Source organism: Acartia tonsa, chromosome 2 (assembly GCF_053477335.1).
Source record: "Acartia tonsa isolate MP-2025a chromosome 2, ASM5347733v1, whole genome shotgun sequence".
Classification (NCBI taxonomy): Eukaryota; Metazoa; Arthropoda; class Copepoda; order Calanoida; family Acartiidae; genus Acartia; species Acartia tonsa.
In genome coordinates this window covers 35,257,648-35,274,973 of record NC_137261.1, presented here as the reverse complement: position 1 = coordinate 35,274,973, position 17,326 = coordinate 35,257,648, and the positions used below count along the sequence as shown (strand labels likewise).

At 33.3% G+C, this 17,326-nt stretch overlaps 1 protein-coding gene and 1 long non-coding RNA gene across 2 annotated transcripts; one reads left to right on the top strand and one right to left on the bottom strand.

Moving 5' to 3' along the window:
- The first annotated feature begins 135 nt into the window (after window positions 1–135).
- On the top strand, window positions 136–16,769 carry LOC145311666 (vesicle-fusing ATPase 1-like). Its single transcript, XM_080150626.1, has 21 exons — window positions 136–255; window positions 833–928; window positions 2,170–2,279; window positions 2,350–2,508; window positions 2,812–2,976; window positions 5,220–5,308; window positions 5,399–5,465; window positions 5,983–6,059; window positions 7,021–7,130; window positions 7,971–8,132; window positions 8,454–8,539; window positions 8,909–9,097; window positions 10,744–10,871; window positions 12,559–12,686; window positions 13,623–13,761; window positions 14,373–14,434; window positions 14,822–14,886; window positions 15,644–15,760; window positions 15,868–15,938; window positions 16,189–16,267; window positions 16,632–16,769. The coding sequence occupies exons 1-21, from the start codon at window positions 177–179 to the stop codon at window positions 16,686–16,688; spliced, it is 2,235 nt and encodes a 744-aa protein (XP_080006752.1). The 5' UTR covers window positions 136–176; the 3' UTR covers window positions 16,689–16,769.
- Window positions 16,629–17,323, bottom strand: LOC145311671 (uncharacterized). The gene is made up of 2 exons (XR_013876753.1): window positions 17,179–17,323; window positions 16,629–16,792 (listed from the first exon to the last, which is right to left on the bottom strand). It is a non-coding gene; the product is annotated as an uncharacterized LOC145311671 (long non-coding RNA).
- Between the last annotated feature and the right edge of the window lie 3 nt (window positions 17,324–17,326).

Below are 17,326 nucleotides of genomic sequence, written 5' to 3'. Positions count from 1 at the left end.
GTAAACAATAATATCAGATTAAAATCTGAGTTTTCCCATCAACATCATTTCAAAGACTTTTTCCTTCAAAATGTTTTCATATTTGCAGACAGTAATTTAATTTAGTTAATCATTAATAATCAAGATTAACTGTAATCTAGACCTCAATCTTTTCAGAGACTAAGAAGAATATAAAAATGTCAGCTCGAAGTCTACGGGTGACTAAATGCCCCGAAGTTCATAGCAGAAGTAATCGGGGTGTGGTGTCGGCTTTAGGGACTGATCCTTGTCATATTAAGCTGGTGATCTGATTCACCAACAAAAGTAAAAAGGCTTAACGTCGACTGCTTACCTACTTAATAAAATCACGGGTTGTACCTTTTAAAAATCGATCAAAATCCACCTGAATGATGCTATACCTCTTGATAAAAAAGAATAGGAGAGAAAACGCCCGAATTGAAAATTCTCAATAGAAAGGAAGTGATATTTCTAAGATGCGTATCTCAATAATAAAACATTTTGATATGACCTGTGCGTTTAAAAATTTATAGCAGGTTAGACTACAAATTTCTCATACGTGCAATTGCACTAATTTGATAAAGTAAACAATACTTAGTCCGCATTCGATAACAAAATAAACAATAAGTTATGATAGTTCAATTAGGGAAACACCCACACCGAGGTTAGGCGATGGACTAGGTTGGAGTTTGATTGAACCGTCTCAGAGTGTAACCTAACAGAAATAATTAAGAATTTCTAATCACATCTTGTAAGTTGATTAGGTACTATAGCTGTTTCTTTTAAACCATTTTGCTAACTTAAACTAATAATTGAAACTAAGGATTATGTGCAGATTATGATCCTACAAGCACCCCTCATCTGGAGGTTGTTCCTGCACCTGGACGCAGCTTCATATTCTCCATTGTTACAGATCCTTCCATTCAGCCAGGCATGCTCTATTTTAATTTTTTTAGGTTTGATTGGATATCTGGAAATGTTTTATATCCATGAAAGCAGTGTTTCGGAGCGGGAGCCGGGAGCAGCAACATTTTTGGTGGAGCTGGAGCCGTATTTTTCGTTAAAAACGGCTCCGGCTCCAGATTAGCTAAAAATGATTTTTTAAAGTAATATTATAATTTGGCAACGGTCTGTTTCCATATAATAAACTGAAAAACTATTGTTACTTAACAAATAGACACACATCCTTCTTCTTTTATATAGCTTTAATCAAATAAAAGCAAAATATTTTATATTATTTATCAGTGTTCTGGGGCCGGAGCCGGGAGCAGCAACATTTTTGGTGGAGCCGGATCCGAAGCCGTATTTTTCGTCAAAAACGGCTCCGGCTCCGGACTAGCTAAAAATGATTTTTTAAAGTAATATTATAATTTGGCAACGGTCTATTTCCATATAATAAACTGAAAAACTATTGTTACTTAACAAATAGACACACATCCTTATACTTTTATATAGCTATAATCAAATTAAAGCAAAATATTTTATATTATTTATTTTATTTTATCAAATTCAATAATGAAAAAAAATTGATATATTAATTTTAAGGTAGGAGCCGGAGCTGGAGCCGGAGCCGGAGCCGCATTAAAATTATACGGCTCCGGCACCCTGTATTTATTTTATTTTATCAAATTCAATAATGAACAAAAATTGATATATTAATATTAAGGTAGGAGCCGGAGCCGTATTTCCAGATACGGCTCCCCGGAGCCGCATCAAAATTAAACGGCTCCGACACCCTGCATGAAAGTTATTTAGTCAGTTCAAATACAAAAAAAAAATTCCTGTACCAATACAAAACTTCCATGAATTTTTTTTACATCCATTAACGAGATCTTGGTTGATATACTGACATCCTGTGGCCCAGACGATACAAAGTGTTCAATGAAAACAATAATACATTTTATTTAAATAGATCAGCTAAATCTTGTCCGCGGCTCAGCCTTTTTTTGGCTTTAGTTAAACCATTTTTGGAGTGGATATCTAAATTTTCCTAATAGAAATCGCGCTAGAAAAATCCCACCCCCCTAACAGAAAAGCACTCATCCCATAAATAAATACGAACCTTTCCGTCACTCCAGAACTACAACAACACACTAACAACATTTCTGATTTGTTCTCGTTCTATTTAATTTATCTAGGTACCCTAACTTCTATCTATTATATTTTGTTTAGGTGAGATGGGATTTTCTATGCCACAAAGAAAGTGGGCCATGCTCTCTGTTGGACAAGAAGTTGGGGTCAGACCTTATACATTTGATAAATCTAGAGCATACATAACTCAGGTCGGTATTGTTTTAAAAACTATATTGTAAATGAGAATTGAAGGTATCTCTTACTAATTAAATATTGTAGGTTACCCTCGAGGTTGATTATTTTACGAAGAAAAACAACGCAAATGATGAATTTAACAGTGATCAAATGGCAGAAGAATTTCAGAATCAGTTTGGACACCTGGCTCTTACACTTGGACAATCTCTGGCCTTTGGGTACAGTGATAAAAAGCTCTTGCAGGTTAAAATTAGATTCCTAGATTTGGTATCGCTAATACCTTGCAGCTATATCTGTCAAAAGCCAATGTAGGATTATTTAGATAATAGGATTTTACTAGGTTTTACAATAACAGGTTTTATCAATTAAGAGGTAATGCCAAACTATTTTACTGACGTTTTATTGAACGAAAATAATAATTTTCTTTATGTTTAATGTTGTTTTTCCCATATTAATGCGCTTCTAGTGGGCAAAGTTGTTTTTTAATACCTACTGAAAATAACTTACTATATATCACATATAAAATTGACAGGTATATTTTGTTAGGTTGCAGTGAAAGAAATATTCTGCACTGATATTCAAAGCTTGAAATCTGGAAAAGCATTGAAGCCACACAGTTCAGAGAGTGGAATATTTCTACCCAACTCGGCTGTTATCTTTGAAAAAATGGAGGGTAGTCTCCTCAAGCTGACGGGCAAAAGTAAGGGAAAGGTAAATTATTTGTTTTAATTAGTTACCCACAACATAATATATTGAACATAAGCAATAAAAAGAGTAACGGCACTGTTAAAATAGGCTGGATTAGTGAGAAACAGTTGGCCTGGATTTTAAACGGCAGCACTGCCACTGTCGCGAAAATTGCCATCTTGTATACCTAGAGTAAGGGAAGGGGGGGGGGGGGGAATTTTCGATAATTTTTCAGTTTTTATTGAAAAAAAATGGGGTATATTAAATATTAATATTTTCAAATGAAACCAAGCCCATTAGAAAGCTTACGGAAAGGACTATCAGGTCCTAAAAGGACGTTATCCTAGGGGATTTAGAAGTTGGTCGAAATTGGACTTAAAGAAATTACTGAAAATTACCCGGTAGGGGGGGCAATTCTGGGTAAATTTTTTTCAACCTAAAAAAATCGATGAAAAGCGGCCAAACAAGCATAATAAATCATAATTAGTTAAGGTTATAAGGATTATCCACAAAAATTTTCATAAAGATCGGACTATTCCTTCTATGTTAAAAATGATTTTTTTAAATGACGAGAATTTTCGATATTTTTTTTTAATTTTCTGAAAAAACATAAAATTAATATAAGAAAAAAACGTGTTTATTACTTTTTAGGTCTGATCCTGAAAAACCTCAAATTGAACTTTATATTTAGCCCCAAACAAGTTTAACAAATCATAATTAGTCTATGTTATTGGGATTATCCACAAAAAATTTCACAAAGATCGGACTATTCCATCTATGTCAAAAATATTTTTACAAAAATTTGCTTCAAAAAATAAAATTAATTTTTTTTGTTTTAAACCTGTTCTATTCATTTTTAGGCCTAATTCTTAAAAAGCCTATACCTATTGAATATTAGATTTGACTAAAAAAAACATGAAAACATGACCTTAAAGGGACTGTAAACGAAAAAATTTCTCATCAGATTATCAAACCTTAACAGTATCTCATTCACATAATCTCAAAGTTAGGGCAAAACGGGCTATCGTTTCCTTAAAAAACGGCTTTTTCCGCCGACTTTTACTATGTGCAAGATTAGGGAAAAATTTCCGCACTACATAAATGAGCAGTTAATTGTCTTTTTTCCTTCTATACCTAGCTAAAACTAAACTTTTTGACATAGTTCTCTATTTTTCCTAACGGTTAAGCCTACTTTTTACACAATCCTTGCTTGTAACCAATGTATAGTTACTTAGAAATTGATAAAATAAGCAATATTTTTTATTTAATATCAAATACAATAAAAAAGCAAAAAACGGGATTTCTTATAAGTATTCAAGTAACTTCAGTTGGCCCATCTATCGCCCACCTTTAATTACAAAGTAACTAATAAAGGTGCAATATTTCTTTATAAACAGTCTGGTAAATGTGTAATTTAAATCTCCTAAGTGAGTTATTTATTGTCCGACACAATAAAAAAGGATATTATCATTTCAAATAACCTCTAAGATTCAACCCTTTGTAGACAGTGAGGTATTTTTTTGTCAATAATACGAATTTAATTAAATCTTTATTACCTAATTTTTACACTATTACAACATGAATTAACAATTTTATGTCATAAAATAAATGCTTAACAGTAAGTAAACTGTTTAAACTATATATGACAATTTAAATATCCCTAGAAACATTTTAATAAAGAAAAACGTTCAGATTTTCCCTGTTTTTTTTCAGTTTTCCCTCCCAAAATACCGAAAAATCAAGGCTTAAATCCTTAATATTTTTGTTAATAGGACGTTTTTGGTTGATCAGTTTATTGTAAGGTGCTTAGAAAATGTTAAGATTTGATAATATGATGAGAAATTTTTACATTGACACTCTCTTTAAAAGTTGAATTATAATTTCTTTTGAAATTACCGAAATTTCCCCTGGCGCCAACTTTTGTCATTTTTGAAAAAAATATCAACTCTATTTTAAAGCTTTCATCGGATTTGTATAGAGCGGGCAATTCTTAGTTAAAGGGTTTTAACAAGAAAGTTCTAGGTCTTACCAATTTTTGTGTAGGTCGATCAACTACCTACTGAATTTTTTTTTCGTCTGACTTTTAAAAAGTACCCTTAAAATTCATCTCACAAAATTCAAATTTTTTTTATGATTTTTTCTGTCTGACGACGTGGTAAAAATTGACATTTTCCGAAGTTGGGTCGAAATTACCGAAAATAGCCCCTTACCGAAAACAGCCCCCCTTACCCTACAAACCTATAAAATAGAATTATTGTTTTTCGTAGGTTGAACGTCAGTCTATAATAAATCCTGACTGGGACTTCACTAAGATGGGGATTGGTGGTCTGGGCAATGAATTCAATGCAATCTTCAGGTTAGTTTAAAAGTTGAGAACCACTCAGTGCATAGGATTTTGAGTATTTTTCATTGAGGCTGCTATGAATATAACTAACTTTTTGTTTAGACGTGCATTTGCATCTCGAGTGTTTCCACCAGAAATTATGGAAGACCTTGGCTGCAAGCATGTTAAGGTAAGTTTCTTTTAGATATTTACATGGGTGTATATTCAAGAATCATTTATCCCCTGCTGCAAAATTTTTCATTCCCCCCCCACTAGTTTGTTCCTCCAAGGAAGGGGAAAAATAGAAAAAAGTTATCAGTAATCTTTATTTTATTTATTTATTTACTCCTCCCACATATTTTTCAATTTTTTCCCCAAGGAGGGAGATAAAATGGAAAAAATGTTTTCAGATCGTTTTCTTTTTTTTTATTTTCACCTTCCATACATTTTTATTCTACCCTCCCCCCCCCCCCTTACCCCCTTTTGCAGTGTATCCCGTGTAGAATATACACCTATGGATATTTATGACAGCTGCTCTCCTTGGGTTTTAAACAGAAGAAAAAAGATTTTAAAACTAACCTAAAATTATTTCTCAGAAAAGTGCTTTACAAACATGAGCCTGAGAAATTTTTCTTTAGCAAAAATCTTTAAAATAGAATTGAAAGGTTTTATTTTAATTGAAATATTTGGAGGTATTTCTTTTTTAGGGTATTTTGTTGTATGGACCCCCTGGAACCGGTAAAACTTTGATGGCCAGGCAGATAGGAAAAATGTTAAATGCAAGGTAGGTAACCTTTTTGAATACAAGGTGGGGGGGGGGGAAGTTCTGACACATTTGCGTAAACCTGGTGTATAGGCTTTATCTTTGGACTGAGAGGATAGGTTATTAGGGATAAAATCATTCTTATATGATGAATTTCCCCCAGATTTAAGATTTTTTGGATAGGCCTCCAGGTTCCGGAGCTACAGGCCTCCAGGTGGTCTCTGTACAGGTAAAAATTAAAAATAAGATTTTTTTTTGAAGAGTTACAGGTTAACTTATAAAACAAAATATGCTTCTTTTTGATTGTTATTCACATATTTGAAGAAAAAACATACATATTTTGTCTCATAAGCTGACATCTAACTCTTAAAAAAAAAATTTTTTTTCATTTTTACCTGTAGAGAGACCACCTGGAGGCCTATCCAAAAAATCTTAAATCTGGGGGAAGTTCATCATGTAAGAATGATTTTATCCCTAATAACCTATCCTCTCAGTCCAAAGATAAAGCCTATACACCAGGTTTACGCAAATGTGTCAGAACTTCCCCCCCCCCCCCTTGATAAATTGATTTAATACCTACACTTAAATATAAAATCGAAATTATTACAATATTGTATATTTTATCAATGTGACATTGTCAGGACCCGTAATGTTAATTTAATTCCTCAAATTCCTTTGCATTATTAATCTGGAGATCTTTAGTACTTATTCAAGCAAGATATTTATATAAAAAGATTAGATTCATTCCCCGACCAAGTTATAAGAAAATAAATCTTCTGTTTTGGTTGAAATAATCAAACAACAAACGGTGTTTAAAGTTTTCCTGATTTAATTATAACCTTTTGAGTTAGCGTAGGTGTGCGTAGGTATTAGTATATATATTAGTTTTTAAAAATATTCTGGATGGAACGAGCTGTTAAAAATTTGACCTTATTTAATGAAACATATGCCTCAAGGTATATAATATCATCTTGTTGTCTAGAGAACCAAAAATTGTGAATGGTCCTGAAATCCTGGACAAATATGTTGGAGAATCTGAGGCTAATATTAGAAAACTTTTCCAAGAAGCAGAGGACGATGAAAAAAGATTAGGTAAGATAAATATTAAACACACCTCTTTTCTAATCCCCAAAAAGTAGTAGGGAAAAATGTTTCTTTTCAATTAGAAGATGACCTTGAGTGTTGACTTAATTTAATATTTTCTCGGACTTTTCATTTAGTTAACATAAGTTAGTTGAGGAGATTCAAGTGACATACATATATATATATATTGACATCGGGATAATCATGATTTTATTTAGCTGTATATAAAAGTACGCATATTATTCCTAATCTTTTTTTTTGTAGTTACCACTGAAAAGTAAAAGGTATACCTATACTATATAGTCTAAAAACACAATATTACAAAAAATTAAATGGAAAGTGGAACATATTACATAACATATTCTAATCTACTGGGCTGGGTTTTTAATACAGTATATAAAAAGGGGGGGGGGGCGAAAGTGACACTTTTTGAAACCAAAACTAAAAGTCAAAGGAACTCAACTAAAAAAAGAGTTACAGGTCTGACATTTTGCATGGCAGTTGCTTTATAGGGGTACAATATGGAACTGTGAAGAAACGGCGTCGCAACCGCCGAAAACCGCCGGGAAAAGGCAAAAAAAATTTCGGCGGGAAACGGCGGTTTTCGGCGGTTGCGCCGCCGTTTCTTCACAGTTCCATATTTTACCCCTATAAAGCTACTGCCATGCAAAATCTCAGACCTGTAACTCTTTTTTGAGTGGAGTTCCTTTGTTGACTTTTAGTTTTGGTTTCAAAAAGTGTCACTTTCGCCCCCCCCCCTCTTATTCTCTGACTTTAGTCTAAAAAAAATTAAGTTTCTCTAACAAATAAGGTTATTATGTCTTTTACATTAGTTTAAATAATGTTAAGGTGTAAATTCTGGCCTGCACATCATAATCTTCGACGAGATCGATGCTATCTGCAAAACTCGAGGCTCAGTGGCTGGCAACACTGGTGTCAATGACACGGTTGTCAACCAACTTCTTTCAAAGATTGATGGTGTGGATCAACTTAATAATATCCTTGTTATTGGTAAAACTTATTTATATGATAATGTTTCTTTCTTTGATATTCTTTTATGTTTTTAATTTGGCTTAAAAGAATTGATCTTTTAAACTACATAATTCTATTATCAAATCATATTAATTTATTATCTTTTTTTGCATGCAGCAAACTAGAGATGTCGAAGGTAAGAGATAGTAATAAAAATTAAGGGGGAAAACCTAACTTAAAAATCAGTCGGAACTGCCATAGGTTCAAAATTTGTTGACTTCAATTATTTAGAAATATTTATACATTGGTGGTACCTATTGTTTTAATATAAAAAAAAAACATCTCAAATTTGCTATAAAGGTATGACCAACAGAAAAGATATGATTGATGAAGCTTTACTTAGACCTGGCAGATTAGAAGTTCAAGTAGAAATTGGCCTCCCAAAGGTAAGTTTAGACATTTAGTTGAGCAGAGCCATACAATAAACAAGAATGACAACATCTATAAAAGCGAAGTTGTGAAACGGTGTTAAAAACGAACATTACCTCTTGTGTCAGAACTGAATAAGCAGAATATAAATGTATAAGTTTTTTTCAAAATTGTACGTAAATTTGTTGCATAACACGATACTGCTTAAAGGACATTGTACTTCTTTAATTTAGTACTTGATTACAGAGAAGCTTTGCTTATAGTATTTTCCTTTATTGTCCTAGGAATCAGTATTCCAAAAATCAGATCTATAGAACGGAACAACCCTAATTATAGAAAAGCTTGGCTTTTAACAATTATAATTAAACAATAACATTTGACTTAAGGAAAACGGAAGACTGGAAATCCTGAACATTCACACGGGAACCATGAGAAAGAATGAGAAGCTATCCTCTGATGTTGACCTGACAGAGTTGGCAACCATCACCAAGAATTTCTCTGGTGCAGAGATTGAAGGTTTAGTGAGGGCTGCACAGTCCTGTGCTCTCAATAGGCTGGTCAAAGCATCATCAAAGGTAAGACAAACATTCAATATTTCAAAATTAGAATCTACTTACATTTTTTTTACAGAGTAGAATTACGACTGTCCTTCCAATTGTTTGTCCCTTTAGATCACGATGACTGTTGAGAACCGATTAGTTTGCGCTTTTCAGATAATATTCCTGCTAGTACTGTGATGACTTAAAGCTTCCCCCCCCCCCCTTCAAAAAATAATAGGAAAATACCCTTAGAAGAATAAACCTATAAAATGTAGGTACTCAGGATTGGAGTGGCTTTGGAATGTAAATTGCATTGGTATCCAAAGTTTTATAGACACCTTATTTCTCATAAGGGCGGGATTCTCCTTCGATTTAAGTGATCATCTAGAGAATCCAGAGCATCATCCAAGTGTAATTGGGATGCGATACTCTAACACCCAAGGGTATTAGGTTAAGTAACATCCATCAGACATCCAACCCTTTGATTGCACGACCTTTGTCTAAGAAGTCCTAAATGTGCATGGTAGTGAGTTGCGTCTGTTTATGGGCCAAGGCATTTCCCCTATTCTATTTATGTCGTGCACCTGACATAGCAGCAGTAGGAACCATTTTTAATGTCTTTAGTTATGGCGTGGTGTCGGCCCGAGATTCGAACCTATCACCTCCCCGGTGACGAGCGGATGCGCCACGCTTAATAATCTTCAGTCCAAAACTTTTAGTACTTTTAATGAATTTGATTAGTGTTCCAAGCTAGTAATGTTCAGTTGGCAATCCGAATCCGGAATCCGCCCAATTTTAGGCCAATTTGGGAATCCGAATCCGGAATCCGTTTTTTAATAGCGGATTTGAATTCTTAAATGGTAGGCTAAAATTAGCGTCTTGAGTGTTTTTTTTCAACTCCCCCTTTTTGAAGGCAAAGATTATCCATGTATAATATCTTTTAAAATCTGGTTCGATTCTCGGAAGTGAATTATAGAGAACACCAAGAACATTAATTTTTAGGACATATGTAGCACTTAAATTTTTAAATTTAAAAAAAACCTTTTAAAATATTGCTAGAATCCGGAATCCGCGGAAATCTTTTGGACGGATTCTTGTAAGAATCCGAATCTGGTCCAAAAATTTGATGGATTGCCATCCCTAGTTTAAACATTTAAAACAATAGTTTAGAAACTTATATTTATTGTCTTTTTGTAATTTTTTTTTCTAGAATACACTGTGTCTATTCATAAGGACATTATTTAAGATGATTGAGCAAGTTGGGGACTGAAACTCAAAATCCTATATTTTGATATATGACAACACAAAATTTAGAAAAAATGATTTCAAAATAGACCAAAAAGGCCTAAAAATCCCATTTCCGCAGGGTTCTTCTTACCTAACCTAACCTAAAAACAAAAAGTTTTGTATTTTTTGCCATTTAGATGTAGTACCTATAGGACTAGCTTATGTACCAAGTTTCAAGAATCTAGCTCAATATTTAGACCATTTTGTTCACTGTTTAAGTTCTGAAGTCATTGCGCCCCCCCCCCCCCCTCTGCCCCTTTTTACAGAATGGAAAATGTGTTCTTCATCATGGAGAATGTACTGTATACCAATTTATCGTTCTTTGTCTTTTCCCTTAAGAATCCTGATTAAAATATCCTTTTCTTATATTTCTTTCTTAATATTATTACTTTAAGGTTGAGATAGACAGCGAGGCCGCAGAGAAGATGTGTGTAACAAGAGCAGACTTCCTTCATGCTCTCGAGAATGATGTTAAACCTGCTTTTGGTTCTTCACAGGATACTCTTGATGCTATGTGCTCGAGGTAATTATTTTAACGCCTTTAAAAGTCATTTGAATTTGTTTCAATTTCTGTACCAATTTTAGATATAAAGGGGGGGGGGGGGAAGTTTGTACAGTTATAGGAAATGAAATTCAGTACCAAATTTTGCCCTGGCCGTTTGGGCTTGTTTTTATAGTTATCGACCTAATTCTTTTTGTAAGCGCTCCTATATGATTGGATCTACCTGTAAAACTTTAAAAATTGAAATTTGGGACTTTCCCTTAAAGGGGCTAGTGGAGCAAAAGACCCCCAAACACTAAAATTTTAAGTTCTGAGCTTATTTTCAGAGATATTGAGACGATTTTTTTAATGAAAACACTTTTTAACAAAACCGAACTAAGTAGCCAATACAAATTTCATTTTGGGACTTTCCTTCTAGGGGCTAGTGGAGCAAAAGGCCCCCCAAACACTAAAATTTTAAGTTCTGAGCCTATTTTTAGAGATATTGAGATGATTTTTTAAAATGAAAATATTTTTAACAAAACCGAACTAAGTAGCCATTACAAATTTCATTTTGGGACTTTCCTTCTAGGGGCTAGTTGAGCAAAAGACCCCCAAACACTAAAAAATCGTCTCAATATCTCTAAAAATAGGCTAAGAACTTAAAATTTTAGTGTTTGGGGGGCCTTTAGCTCCACTATTCCCTAGAAGGAAAGTCCCAAAATAAAATCTGTAATAGTTCCTTAATTCGGTTTTGTAAAAAATATTTTCATTAAAAAAATCATCTCATATCTCAAAAAATAGGCTCAGAACTTAAAATTTTAGTGTTTGTCTTTTGCTCCACTAGCCCCTAGAAGGAAAGTCCCAAAATGAAATTTGTAATGGCTATTTAGTTCGGTTTTGTTAGAAATATTTTCATTTTAAAAATCATCTCAATATCTCTAAAAATATGCTCAGAACTTAAAATTTCAGTGTTTGGGGGGCCTTTTGCTCCACTAGCCCATAGAAGGAAAGTCCCAAAATGAAATTTGTATTGGCTACTTAGTTCGGTTTTGTTAAAAAGTGTTTTCATTAAAAAAATCGTCTCAATATCTCTGAAAATAGGCTCAGAATTTAAAATTTTAGTGTTTGGGGGTCTTTTGCTCCACTAGACCCTTTAAGGGAAAGTCCCAAAATGAAATTTGTAATGGCTACTTAGTTCGGTTTTGTGAAAAAAGTTTTCATAAAAAAAATCATCTCAATATCTCTGAAGATAGGCTCAGAACTTAAAATTTTAGTGTTTGGGGGGCCTTTTGCTCCACTAGCCCCTAGAAGGAAAGTCCCAAAATGAAATTTGTATTGGCTACTTAGTTCGGTTTTGTTTTCATTAAAAAAATCGTCTCAATATCTCTGAAAATAGGCTCAGAACTTAAAATTTTAGTGTTTGGGGGTCTTTTGCTCCACTAGCCCCTTTAAGGGAAAGTCCCAAAATGAAATTTTAGAGTTTTACAGGTAGATCCAATCATATAAGAGCGCTTACAAAAAGAATTAGGTTGATAACTATAAAAACAAGCCCAAACGGCCAGGGCAAAATTTGGTACTGAATTTCATTTCCTATAACTGTACAAACTTCCCCCCCCCCCCCCTTAAAGATTTTTAAAGCATGCAGTGGTACCTAAACTTAAGTGACCGTCCCGTCAACTTATTTTCAGATATTATATATTTTTTTTTTTAAATTTCCAAACTTTAGGGGAGTTATCCTGTGGGGTCCCGAGGTGCAAGGTGTCCTGGACGATGCTAAGCTCCTTGTCCAGCAGGCTGCCAGTGATGACGGCTCTCCTCTGGTCAGCATTCTCATTGAAGGTGCTCCAAACTCAGGTATAAAAATCTAACTTTATTTGAGATAGTAATAAGTGTTTGCTTAATAAAGAAAAACAACTTTCACTACCATTTCGTATTGAGCAACTTGTTGGACATTAAATTATAAATATTTAATCCTTGTGTAAAAGTTACAAGATGTCAATGAGTCTGTCTTTCTGTCTGACTGTTTATACTGAAGGAGGTAGCTAACCGCTAAACTGATATGGTTCTCATTTACAATGTAGCTTCTCAGAGGTCCTGGAAAAGTGTATAACTATTTTGGGGGAGAGTTCCACCACTCTCTTAAGATATATCGGCTTTATACAAAAACGATTCCGCCACACATAAACTAAAATTGAATAGGTATATATGGGGGAGGTTAACTTCCCCACCCTCAACAACAAGTAAACCTAGAGGCCTTTATGGGTGTCAAATAGTCTATCTATAATATAAAGTAGAACGATGTCTGTCTGTCCGTCTGTCTGTCCCTTAAGATCTCGGTAACCACTGAACCGATCGGATTCTACTCTTCAGGGTATATACCTATTGGTCCTGTGGTGGTTTTAAGCTATTTTCTTGGGGGGTGGGACACCCCCAACCCCCAAAAAACAAAAAAAAAAACATTTTTTTTTTTTTTTTTTTTTTTGCTGAAGATTTCCTTGGTCCTTTAACGAATTTCACCTTAATTTTTTTTATCACCTCTAGGGGCGAAGCCGCTAGTATATTATAAAGTAGAAAAGTTTTTTGTTTGAAGCTAAAAATCTCGGAGATGGGTGGTCCGACAAAGTTAGGTTTTTTATTGACGTCTAATACATATCTTAGGTTGGTTTTAGGCTATATTATTTTCCATTGTAGAGCCCCATAGAGGCTAGAGGCGCATGCCTTAGTTCTTAAAAGTGAACATGATACATTTTTTTCTGTCCATCCCCGTAATTAAATAAAACTTGTGTATAGGAAAGACAGCACTTGCAGCAACACTTGCTAAGAATTCTGGCTTTCCATTCATCAAGATTTGTAGTCCAGAGGATATGGTTGGATATACAGAATCTGCTAAATGTCTTCGCATCAAGAAGGTCTTTGATGATGCTTACAGGTAAAGCTTGTTTATGTCGTGGATAGTTTTAGTTTCGTCATATGTGGAATTGGATTGTAGTGTAATACAAATTACAACCATGGACACAAAAGAAATGTTATTCCTTATTATTAGGGGGCATCGATTGGTAATATACTTGCTTTTTGTTTGATTAGCCACAGTTTCTTAGAGTTTAGACCTAAGACTCTCCTGGAATAATACGAGACACTTTTGTAAGATTATTATAGCCAGCTCAAGCTCCACGTTTCAGTATATTATGACTTAATATACTGTCTCTGGAGGGCTCCTCGTTATTACCCCTTCCTTGCCGGTTTTAAATATGGTAGGTGTCTATACAAGTGTCTCAACCTACACCATGACGACTTGAGTTCAAACACTTAGAAACTATGGCTAATCAATCAAGAAATGTTATTGGTATAAGCTTCCAAATCCTGATATTAATATTTCAACATCATATTTTAGTATAGCATTCTCAGTGACCTATGGATTATTTTAATCCATCTAAACAAAATCAAACTTATAAATTAGGCATACCCACCTATGAGAAAGTATAATCACAAAAATAACTATCTTAAAGATTTTCTGTATAGTCAAAACTTGATCTTGTTTAGGTCAAGCATGTCTTGTGTATTAGTAGATAATATTGAAAGATTGCTGGACTATGGACCTATTGGTAAGTTTTATTAAGCGTTTGAAAAAATAAAATTTTTTATGTTTCTTTCCTTATAAAGGGGGAGGTAGACCGTAGGTTGTGCTAAAATTCCGTAAAGGTGTGAGTTTTAAGGCTCAAAAACAGTAGTAGAACGATAATATTATCTAAATATGTGAATTCCTTATTGAAAAGAACCTTAGACAAAAAAAAATTTATCTTAACTAAAGTTTTATCGTTTTACTACTGTTTTAAGCCTTAAAACTCACTCCTGTATACATATTTACCTTCGATATAAAGAAAGTACCTACTTGATATATTTTTGAATTACATACAAGTTATTTAACTATAAAGACATCGTTCCTAACAAGTTTGCTTGATTGTGAGCATAATGAAATATAACTTTTATAGGTCCAAGATATTCTAATCTTACATTGCAAGCGTTGTTAGTCCTTCTCAAGAAATTGCCACCTCCAGTAAGTAGAGTTAATTAGCGTTTATGGACAGTTGTCCGCGAATACGGAAATGATTAATTCTTTTTTGTTGGCTCAGAGGGGCGGAGGTATTGGCCAACGAAAAAGAAATTAATCCTATGATTCTTTCTTTACTTTTTCATAAAAAATTCTACTAGGTAAGTAGGTAATAATAATTTTTTGGGTTCAGAACCGGTTTTTATTGAACAGAAATAAATGGGAGACGTGATGGAAATATATATCAAGCAATTATAATTATTTAAACTAATTGAATTTGATAAGGCAATGACAAACAAATATTAAAATTATAAATGTGCAAATATTTAATTTTGTTATTCAATACTTTTACTATCTTATCATCATAAAAGGATAATGAAATGTCAATTATCAAATTGGGGTTAGAATTCAACGATTTTATAATTTCTTGTAGCGATGCTATTTACAATTGAAATGTACGTTCGACTGTACAAAAATGTAAAGAGGAAATTTTTTTCTCTGCTCAAACTTTATGAATACCAAATGAGCTCTTTTACTCTACAACTGAGACTGTCCGCTCATCTGATGTGCTTAAATTAAGAATTTGTATGGGGGAAGGAAATAGGATTTCACGGTTGCTACGAACATGTAAATTTTCCTAAATTTCCTTGCATCCATTCCTACTCCATCGTCCATCTCTTAGTTTATATTGAAATAATAGCTACGCTTTTCATGCATGTTGTTATCCTTCTTTCACATAATAGTACAAGAATTTTTATTCTAGGGTAAAAGATTGTTGATTATTGCGACAACGAGCAGGAAAGAGGTGCTGGATGAAATGGAAATGATAACTGCTTTCACTGATGTTCTTCATATTCCTAATCTTCATAGAGGGGACCAGGCAAGTAATTTTTATGCATTACATAGTAAGGTCTATGTAAGATAAATCTTTCTTACAGTCAAAAGTTTGCGTTATGCATTTCAAATTTAATTTAGAAACTCTTTTAGTTGATGACTGTAATAGAACAAGCTAGAATACTTGATGCCGATGGTGCAAGAAGAATTGAACATCAATTAAGGTAAAGTTTTGTACAGAGGCGTGCCAAAAGATGTCCATCCCCTTATACCCCTATACAATGTATAGTATACATCTACCTTGAAAAGGGCATGATGCACCCCCCTAATACAGCCAATACAGGGGGACGGGGTTGGAAAGGTTTGGTTCTCAACAAGGCATTTTTGAGGGAAAAATAAAACTTTTTTCTATGATTAATAGTAATCAAGTTTACGCGCCGATATTGATCATTTTATTACAAAATATATGTTAAGGGAAAGAAGAGCAAATATTGGTGTGAAGAAGCTTTTGGATCTTTTGGATATGATCAAACAAACCAGTGCAACTGCTAGGAAAGTTTACTTTTGGCCTTTTATTTAATAACTTAATTTAGAAAAAAATATAGATTGATGTATGACTTTAGTAGCTCAGCTCCTCTATAACTAATTTTATTTATGTATGTCCTCCCAACTGATTTTCTGTACGTGGGTGGCAATTACGTAAAAAATACCATAAAAAGGCCATGTTAAATTGACAATACATAATGAAAATCAATATTTGTATGGTAAAAGCCTTTTTTTTGGTTCTTTTTATCATGTCATTTGTTACTTAGGTATCTAGTTAGTGCAGTGTGCTTCTAGTGGTAGTGTGCTTCTAGTGGCTAAAATTTATTGTAATTGAAATTAACTTAGAAATAGTAAACTAAATATTTGTCAGGGCGGATAAACTACTCGTGAAATTGGAGATGGAAGGTCTCATAGAAATGAGAGAATAATTGCAGAGTTATCATTACTTAGTTAAAAAATGATTTAATAGTTAAAGTTGTAAATATTTCATATTTTTCACAGATTCTAATAAAAACTTATGTGTAATTGAACACTCATTCCCATATAAACAACCCCTTAAATAGTGGATGTAAATATTCATTTATTTCCCTGGTATCTCATTTATATCCCTGGTATGATTTTAGAAGATTTTTAATTTTTTTTGGAAGATTTTATAATTTTTATTAATTACTAACAGAAAGAAAATAATCTCCTTTTTTCATATTTATAATATTTTTTTGAAAAGAACACTTATTTTCAATACATATAATTTAGCATAAAAATGAGTTTTTGTTTAAATGAGAATGATATTCCTGTCCAGTTTTTTGTTTAGGAATGAATATTTCTTACCCTCGTGAATAAATGATGACCTATCGGTCCATCATTTATTCCCTCGGGTAAGAAATATTCATTCCTAAACAAAAAACTGGACAGGAATACCCCATTCCTGAGCATTTAACATTTAATTATTTTCTTTATTGTGATACAATTATTATCAATGTGATATTTTAACTTTACAAGTATTCCTAATATTGTATTGATAAACATATTATTTGCTGCACCGTTCGCAAAGCTAACTTAAATAAGT